Source organism: Doryrhamphus excisus, chromosome 2 (genome assembly GCF_030265055.1).
Source record: "Doryrhamphus excisus isolate RoL2022-K1 chromosome 2, RoL_Dexc_1.0, whole genome shotgun sequence".
Classification (NCBI taxonomy): Eukaryota; Metazoa; Chordata; class Actinopteri; order Syngnathiformes; family Syngnathidae; genus Doryrhamphus; species Doryrhamphus excisus.
The window spans coordinates 11,736,359-11,746,392 of record NC_080467.1 but is presented as its reverse complement, the minus strand read 5'-3'; the positions used below and the strand labels follow the sequence as shown (position 1 = coordinate 11,746,392).

The 10,034-nt window shown below is 42.5% G+C and overlaps 2 protein-coding genes across 2 annotated transcripts in view; one reads left to right on the top strand and one right to left on the bottom strand.

Annotated features, from left to right (window-relative positions):
- LOC131103172 (AP2-associated protein kinase 1-like) overlaps positions 1–10,034 on the top strand; it is a 48,344-nt gene that overhangs the window by 37,993 nt on the left and 317 nt on the right. The window lies entirely within an intron of this gene.
- LOC131103165 (uncharacterized) lies at positions 1,155–6,024 on the bottom strand. The gene is made up of 2 exons (XM_058049200.1): positions 1,431–6,024; positions 1,155–1,357 (listed from the first exon to the last, which is right to left on the bottom strand). The coding sequence occupies exons 1-2, from the start codon at positions 5,876–5,878 to the stop codon at positions 1,264–1,266; spliced, it is 4,542 nt and encodes a 1,513-aa protein (XP_057905183.1). The 5' UTR covers positions 5,879–6,024; the 3' UTR covers positions 1,155–1,263.

The window sequence follows — 10,034 nt, the reverse complement described above, 5'->3', positions numbered from 1 at the left end:
TGGGGTGAAAATGTATTACATTACTACTGGTACATAATGTTGTGCTACACCGTGGGTTCGAGGACCACCGGGAATAAATGCTGTGCAAAATAACATAAACATGCAATAACTACGGGATTTCTAACACTATATTATTTCCCTATACAATAATACTTTTTATTTCCAAAATTGAGACGCATTGACGAACAATTTGATATAGTTATTTACAAATATCTAACAAAACTTTGTAGTAATCATTGTAGTGGCTATTTGTCCTTCTCCAAAACAATAAACGTAACCTATAATCAAACGGCCACTGATGCACCATGGGTTTGTTTCACGCAGGCAAAAGAGTCAGTCCAAACAATCCTGTTCCGTTTCTTCTTTCCTTTTATTACCAAGCAAGCAAACGAATAAAAAAGGAACAAGGGCCTTTTCCTATTGCCTCTCTTGCTCTGGTACAAAACCATAGGCCCACCCCGGTGCATGCTGGTCCCCTGAGCACCGCCCACCCAAATATATTGCAGGTGCCCAGGGTGCCATCCAATGAAACAAACCCACAAATCAACCACCAATTAACCCCAACAAAATATGATAGACAAACAAAATAAATAAATAACCAACAAGAAAATACCATCAAGGAATCCAAACAAAACAACAACAACAAAAAATAAATCAACAGATATCAAAAACCTAGGAACACACCAATAAATAGCTCCTACATTCCGGCCCCTAATTGTGTATGAACCCACAATTACTTCTACGTCCCAAAAAAGGAGCTATTCCTTTAGCTGAACTACAATTATGGAATACACCATAAATCAGTCTCTTCCTTTTGAAGTACCTGCAAGACAAGAGAGAGAGAGAGAGAGAGAGAGAGAGAGAGAGAGAGAGAGAGAGAGAGAGAGAGAGAGAGAGAGAGAGAGAGAGAGAGAGAGAGAGAGAGAGAGAGAGAGAGAGAGAGAGAGAGAGAGAGAGAGAGAGAGGAGAGAGAGAGAGAGAGAGAGAGAGAGAGAGAGAGAGAGAGAGAGAGAGAGAGAGAGAGAGAGAGAGAGAGAGAGAGAGAGAGAGAGAGAGAGAGAGAGAGAGAGAGAGAGAGAGAGAGAGAGACAGAGCCATAGAAAGAGAGAGAGTCAGTGAGTCAGTGTCAATGATGCTAAACTGCTGCTTCCAATAGCAGGCAGAGCTTCGTCACTGGCCTCTCCAGGATGCTGGTCTTTGTTTGAAGACGCACAGAGCGCACCAGTCCCTTAGCATCCGATTTGACATCCAAAACTTTCCCCATCATCCATGATCCTCTTGGAGCCGCAGCATCTGCCACAAGGACGATGTCTCCGGTGGTGAGACTCCTTCTTGGCCTTGTCCACTTTTGTCTCTCCTGCATCAAAGGTAAGTATTCAGAAAGCCACCTTTTCCAGAAGAGTTCCGCCATATACTGTACTTGTTTCCACCTTTTTCTGAGGTACAGATCATTTGAGTCAAATAGTCCTGGTGGCATGATAGGTTTGCCTTTCAACGTCAGGATGTGATTGGGAGTGAGTGCTTCAAGGTCATCCGGGTCGTCGGAAACCTTTGTGATGGGTCTGCTATTTAATATTGCCTCAACCTCACAAAAAATTGTTTGGAGCCCTTCATCATCCAGGCTTTGCTGTTGCAAAACTGAGGTGAAAACCCTTTTTACTGAACGGATCAAGCGTTCCCAAATACCCCCTTGATGAGAAGCGGAGGGGGTATTAAACCTCCATTCTATGCCATCCTGGACCAGAACCTTTTGAATTCTGACATGGTTCACAGCATCCAAACTCTCCTTCAGCTCCCGGTTAGCTCCAACAAAGTTTGTGCCATTATCAGACCTGAGAGTTAGGACAGGTCCTCGTCTGCAGATGAACCTGCGAACTGCATTGATACAAGAATTTGTATCCAGTGCATATGCTACTTCCAAGTGAACAGCACGGCTGGTCAAACATGTGAAAAGCACTCCATATCTTTTCAAAAGACTTCTGCCTTTTTTTACTTCAATTGGGCCAAAATAGTCCACCCCAACGTCCGTAAAAGGAGCTTTGTCAGGCAACACTCTCTCCTCAGGCAAGTCTGCCATCTTCTGTTCAAGAAGCTTTCCTCTGTCACGTCTGCATACAACACAGTCCGATATGATTTTTCTGGCAGCAGAGTTTGCATTAGTAATCCAGTACTTCTGCCTCAATCTGGATAGCATGTGATTTCTTCCGGCATGTCCCAACTGATGGTGTATGTGCCGGAGAATAAGAGTGGATACATGCAGGTCTTTGGACAAGATAAGTGGATGTTTGGACTCTGCTGGCAGTGCTGCTTTATTCAACCGGCCGCCCACTCTGAGCATCCCATCATCCATTATTGGGTCCAATTTGTACAATGAGCTCTCTTTAGAAACTGTTTTAAACCCGTTCTTCAGTGAGGCAATTTCAACCTTGAACCTCTCTCTTTGTTCATATTGCACAATTGCTTTCTCTGCTTTGTCATAATCCTCGGGCGTCAAACTCTGTCCTTTGAGTGTGACCTTGAAACTCTGCATTCTTCCTTCAACCCTTTGACATGGAACAGCAGAAAATTCCATCCTCTTCCTGCACAGAATCTTGAGAATCATCTTGATCTTTAAAAACCAAGCAACTGCAGTTTTTAGCTTCGTCCAACTGGAAAAGTAACTGATTAAGCTGGTTGTGGCATTTTCCTGGATCTTGATAACAGCATTCACCATCAGGTTCCTTTTAACCTCTGGATCATCTACAGGAACTCCATCAAGATCCACCTCCAATTTAGGCCATTCCTCTTTTGGCCTCCAGAGAAACTCTGGTCCAATTATCCACCTCCTGTTTTTTAGGAAATCCTCAGCTCTCATTCCTCTAGAGGCTTCATCTGCTGGATTCTCTTTAGAGCTCACATACCTCCACTGATCCACATCAGTTGCTTCTCGGATGTAAGCTGCTCTGTTTGCCACAAAGGTGTGGAATCGGCTGGTTTCATTCCGTATGTATTTAAGGACTGTCGTGCTGTCAGTCCAAAAAACGGATTCCTTCAGTTGAAGCTGCAACTCCTTTTGCAGCAGCTTAGCAACCCTAACAGCAAGAACTGCAGCTACGAGTTCCAAGCGAGGAATTGTCATCTGCTTGAGTGGAGCAACTCTACCTTTTCCCAAGAGAAATGAAACATAAACTTTACCATTAGTTTGTAGTCTCAAGTAGGATGCTGTTCCATATCCAACCTCACTTGCATCGGAAAAGTGATGAAGCTGTGCAACGACGTGGTCTCCAAATTCTCTGGGCTTGAAACAGCGATCCACCTCAAACTCTGCTACCTTTTGAAGATCTTCAAGCCAGTTGGACCATTTCTTACGGGAGAACTCCATTATGGCTTCATCCCAGCCCAGGTTCCTCCGACATAGTTCCTGGAGAAGCAACTTGGCTGGTAAAATGAATGGAGCTAAAAATCCCAAAGGGTCATACAATGAGCTGACCACTGACAGAATACCTCTTCTGGTCTGTGGCTGTTCTTTTGCAGACGTCCTGAATTTGAATTTGTCAGATTCAATGCACCACTGTAGTCCCAGTGCTCGCTCTACTGGAAGTTGGTCTGTATCCAAGTCCAAGTCCATGATCTCCTTTGCTCTGCTGTCCTCTGCAATTGACATTAGCACTTTGCGGCTGTTGCTGATCCACTTGGAAAGATTGAATCCTCCTTTCTGACAAAGCGCAGTCAAATCCTTTACCATTTGCACTGCCTCTTCTTCCGATGCCATGGATTTCAAACAATCATCCACATAAAAGTTGCATTTGACTGTGTTCACTACATCAGAAGAGAAATGTTGTGCATTATCATCTGCTGTTCTCCGCAAAGCATAATTTGCGCAACTTGGTGATGATACAGCCCCAAACAGATGTACTTTCATTCGATGTTCTACTGGAGACTGTGCAGTATCTCCCTGAGGCCACCAGAGGAAGCGGAGAAAGTCAACATGCTTGACTGAGACACGAACTTGATGAAACATGGCTTGGATGTCTGCCATTACTGCCACAGGTTCTTGCCGAAATCGGAGGAGGACTCCAATGAGAGAGCTGGTAAGATCAGGACCCTGCAAGAGCTGGCTGTTCAAAGATGTTCCTTTATACACAGCTCCACAGTCAAACACAACTCTCAGTTTACCTTTTCTTGAATGGTGGACACCGTGATGGGGGATGTACCAAAGCGTTCCATCACTTTGTCTCATTTGGTCATCAGGTACCCTTTCTGCATATCCTTTATTGATCATGTCATTCAGGAATGCGACATATTCCTCCTTAAAATGTCCATTTTTATTGAACTTTCTTTTCAGGCTCTGGAGGCGCTGTTCTGCAACACAGCGATTGTTTGGCATCATGGGATTTTCCTGTCTGAAAGGTAAGTCGATGCAATAGTGGTCTTCTATTAAGTTTGCGGTATTGTTCATAAGATCCATGAACTTGATGTCTTCTCTGGACATTTCAATCTTCTCCTCTGATGATTTCTCATTAAAGTCATGATTGTATTGCTTAACCAGCATTTCTTGCAGATGATCAACAGAGATTCGATTTGTTGTTACAGTAGGACAGACACTCTTACTCCTACCGTCAGATCCACCGCGCAGTGGACCATTAATGGCCCAACCAATCCTGGTCCTTACTGCATAGGGCCCTTCATCCTGGCTGTTTATCAGCTCCCAAGGCTCCATTACCTTTGGGGCATCTGTACCGATAAGTAATTCGACGTCGGCATCGATGTCATGGAGCTTAACACCTTTCAGATAAGACCATTGATCCACATCCTCCTGTCGTGGGATATTTACTGCAGACACAGGCATAGTCCTTTGGGTTAGAACATCAGGTAACTCAATGAAGTCATTCCCATCCATACCAGACACTTCAAGTCCTGACAAAATCTGAGCATTTACTATTTTCCTTTGGCCCATTGTTCTTAGCAGAATACTTGCCTTTTTACCTCTTAAGTTCAATTTCCTTGCCAGAGTATCTGTGCAGAATGTACCTGAGCTTCCTGGATCCAAAAAGGCATATGTTTGCACAGTTTGATTATTTTTCTGACTCTTGACCTTGACTGCAACAATAGAAAAGACAGAGTCATCTTCACAACCGGCCCCAATATGGCCACAGGTCTGAGACAGCTTTGCAGAAACACTTGAAGGGTTCACAGTACTTGGCCTTTGTGGTGAGGATGTGCCTGTATCCTGTCGGTGTATGTGAAGGACTCCCGGGTGCTTTTGGTGACACACATTGCAATCCAAACGACTCCTACAGTCTTTGCTTGTGTGGCCTAGCTTCAGGCAACCAAAACAAATGCCCTTTTCCTTTAGAAAGGTAATTTTATCCCGGTGTACTTTCACTTCAAACTGTGAGCACTTGTCCAAGGAATGACTGCTTTGAGAGCAAAACAGACAATTTTGCACGAAAGGTACTTTGGCTTGAGTTATTGTATGTTGAGATGTACCTCCATCTTGTACTTCAGTGACATTAGTGGCAAAACTGCTTTGCTTTTTCCTTTGGTTTGTGTGATTACTATTGGAAGCCTTGAAGTTGGTACGTTGCGAGTCTTGAATGTTGCCAAAAAGTGGATCCGAGGCTATTTTGACTTGTCTTTCAATGAAGGTGACAAGATCAGTGAATACCGCTCTTTGACCACGTCGCTCCAGCAAATCACAAGCAACATTCCTCCATTTTTCCCGTAATTTGTATGGCAGTTTAAGAATGATGCTCCTCATGTTAGATGGTAAGTCCAGCTCTTTCATATACATAAACTGTTCTGTCAGATTTGAGCATCCTCTAAGAAAAAGGGAGAATGACTGTAGTGCTTTAACATCCTCACTTTTAACAGGTGTCCAGTTGAGAATTTTTTCCATATAAGCAGTGGCAATTCTATGCTCATTTCCAAAATGTTCGGCGAGAAGATTTTTGGCTCTGCAATATCCTTGCTCCGCAGGTAAGTGCTGACAACTTTGCACTAGGTCTCTTGGCTGCCCCCTGGTGTATTGTTCAAGGAAGTGCAAACGATCGTTCCAATTAGCCGTCTTCTCCTCCACTCTATTTTCAAAGGCTCTAATGAAAGACCTGTATTGAAAAGGGTCTCCATCAAACACTGGGATATTTCTAGATGGAAGGGCCGAGGATAGATTCTGCTGCACCAGGAGGGAAGTGATGTCATTTTGTCTTTGCATTATGGTGGTAATGTCAGTTGGATGAGTTTGAGTTTCATTCCTTCTTTGTGCAGCTTGAGTTGGAACCTCAGCATTAATTAACATTTCATTCATTTGGGTATGTGACCTTTGTTTGGAACCAACAACCCGTGGTTGAGATATAGAATAAGGCATCAAAACGTTGTCCTTTGCATCCTTTTTATTCGGCAGGAATGTGTCGGCATCTGGGTTGAGTTTACTTGTGCTTTGACAGTTCCTTTCAAAATAAGAGTTCATGCCATCGGATCGATTTGAACCACATTGAGATGAGTTGATTTCCAATACATGAAGTTTTGCACTTGTTGCTGCCAATTCTGTTTCGAGTTCCAGCTGCTCCTTTTGCTTCCTTAACTGTTCCTCCTGAGCTTCAATTAGATGTTTCCTTTTCAGCGCGGCAACACGCTCCATTAGTGCCGCTTTATCCGCTTCAGCTTTTATGCGTGCAGATGTTGTAGAAGAAATGCGTGATACCTGTGAATGCTTGGAAGACTTTGATTTTGCACGTGATATGTTAGAAGCACTGTCTTCAGGATTTATTTCCTCCAGATCTGCAACATCCTGATCAGGACATTCTTTATTCGGCTGCACATATGGATTTCCGGCTTCAATTAACCATGCCTTTACCTTGTCGGTAAAATCACAGTACATTGTCATTTTTGCTTGAAAATAACCCGTTTGCTTTGCAGCTTCATCTTCTGGTAAAGGTAAATCCATGAACGATTCATGCACGTCATGGGCGTCTTGATAACAACCAATAAACTTACAAAGTTCAGAATTAACTGTTTTCACGTTTTCGTTTGATTCCATCAAATCACGGATTTTTTCCATATACCCTTTGGCTTGTCTACATTTGACACTCCTTTTGTCTTGACACGTTTTTATGTAAAAACTCAATCCTTTCGATGTCCATTTAATATTCCTTTTTGTTGCTGGTATTTCAACATCGTTCTGAGACCCTGTATTAACATCTGACATCTTTAATCATATAGTCAGTCAACCATTCGATTTAATTCAGAAGGCGAGGGGGTAAAAGGCCAAATATAATCCTCACTGGCAGCACAGCCACTCTTGCAAGCATAGATGCGCACTGGAGTTGTAGATTTAATGAATGAAATACGCCAGCACTTCTGCGTAAATTAGCGCTTAATAGCCGACTTAACTCCGAGTTATCACCGTTTTCCAATACAGCTTTTGCAGTAACACATACCAGTTTCTGATGGCCAAGCTGAGTGTGTCGCTGGTGTGGGCCAGGCGTAGTTTGAAGCTAACACGATTTCAGATGGGAGATGAATAAAACAATTCGTGAGCTTCGTTCATCCAAGGTCCAAAAGAGTCCAACGAGTCCATTATTGATGGGTTCTTTCCTTTATCCAAGGGCAGGTTTTGTACTTTGTGTAGTGGCTATTTGTCCTTCTCCAAAACAATAAACGTAACCTATAATCAAACGGCCACTGATGCACCATGGGTTTGTTTCACGCAGGCAAAAGAGTCAGTCCAAACAATCCTGTTCCGTTTCTTCTTTCCTTTTATTACCAAGCAAGCAAACGAATAAAAAAGGAACAAGGGCCTTTTCCTATTGCCTCTCTTGCTCTGGTACAAAACCATAGGCCCACCCCGGTGCATGCTGGTCCCCTGAGCACCGCCCACCCAAATATATTGCAGGTGCCCAGGGTGCCATCCAATGAAACAAACCCACAAATCAACCACCAATTAACCCCAACAAAATATGATAGACAAACAAAATAAATAAATAACCAACAAGAAAATACCATCAAGGAATCCAAACAAAACAACAACAACAAAAAATAAATCAACAGATATCAAAAACCTAGGAACACACCAATAAATAGCTCCTACAATCATTCTTCCTTCAAGTTTTGGCCCTGCCCCCTGACCGGAAACTGCCATGGCCTGGTGGTTGGGGACAACAGCGATCTACTTTTTTTAAGGACTACTGCAAAAACACTGCAAGCAGGACATGATGAAAAACTGTGCTGTATTCCCCCAAGTCAGCATTATCTGCTTACATCTTAGTGCTTTTTCACATTCCAAGCGTTTGGGTGGAAAACAGATGTTACTGATTTGCTGACAAATAGTCTATTTTTGCAACTACATTTAGCCCAGCTATGTTTAGCTATATTGAAAACATTTCATGTATCAAAATAAATAGTTTATATTGCAGTTGTTTAGCGATATTAAATTACCTCCTACTGAAACTGTTTATAATATTATGGTCCTCAAATTCAATCATCAAACATGCCAAACAATGAATTAGTCAATTATGGAGTCTCAAGCTGTTTTGGGGTTCCCTGCCACTCGTGACATCCTGTACACTTCCAAACACACACTCTTCTCCGCAGTAGTTGCCAGGAGACTGGAGGTCATTGAGGCCAAGGCTGAAGCAGTCATGGCTGTGAATTGACTTACGAAAAAAATAAAAGTTTCCACCTTTTCAAAGGTTGTCACGACACACTGCAAATGAGCTATTTATTAATGGGGAAGACCAGTGAACTCTTTAATCTGCTTGACTAAAACCACAACATGACGCCTTTTAATGTAGGATATGTGGTCAGAATAATGGAATACTGGCATAGACTAATTTCGGTATGCCTGCATCATCTAGTGAGGTCTAATGCTTTGGAATCATTGCAGTTAAATTCATTGTTTGAGAGAGTTCATTCATTCATTCATTTTCTACTGCTTTTTCCTCACGAGGGTCGTGGGGGTGCTGGAGCCTATCCCAGCTGTCTTCGGGCAAGAGGCGGGGTACACCCTGGACTGGTGGCCAGCCAATCACAGGGCACATATAGACAAACAATCATTCACACTCACATTCATACCTATGGACAATTTGGAGTGGCCAATTAACCTAGCATGTTTTTGGAATGTGGGAGGAAACCGGAGTACCCGGAGAAAACCCACGCATGCACGGGGAGAACATGCAAACTCCACACAGAGATGCCCGAGGGTGGAATTGAACCCTGGTCTCCTAGCTGTGAGGTCTGTGCGCTAACCACTAGACCGCCGTGCGGACCTGTTTGAGAAAGTTGAATTATATAATAATTCACAATTACGGAATACAGTATAATATGGCTTTTACTACCCCGTCTGTCAGCTGGGATAGGCTCCAGTATACCCATGTGACCGTAAGGAGGATTAAGCGGTATAGAAAATATATGAATGAATGAATTTGGCTTTTATTACACTGTCATAGACGATTGCTTTTCACTAATTAAAATTTCCCACAATAGTGTAATGGTATGTATGGTAAATGTAGGTCAGTATTTAGGCCAGCAGAGATTGCTATGCTGGCCCTGAGTGCACACCACTGCAAAAAAATATCATGATAGAGTAGGATAGTAGGACGCTAACATTAGCAAGACAAGCATAGCTATGTGAGTTACCATGCTAACATTACAGTCACATTTTAACAACAACCTGATGCTAGGTTAGCCTATTTGCCGAAGAGAAACAAAACGATCAAACAAGGGATGTACTGTATAATTGGCAGAGCTCCAGGATTTAGTATAAGATGTGTAGCGAAGCCTTTTTTTTTTTTTTTAGTACAATGATTTATTATTATTTTATATGTTTTTTATGACTTTTAATGCCGTTAGAAGACTACTAAAATGTCAATTGTCCATTATAGGAGGCCTTTAGAAATATATTTATTCTATGTAGCTTGTACGTTGTAGTAATAGGAGTGCACTGTAATGTATTTTTTTGTCTTAATTTAGCCCAAAATGACTAAAGCCAAAATAAAGTAGATGCAGGTGAATGAAATCAGCATGTGTGTGTTTTGCAGTGAAGGGTGTGTGTGTGT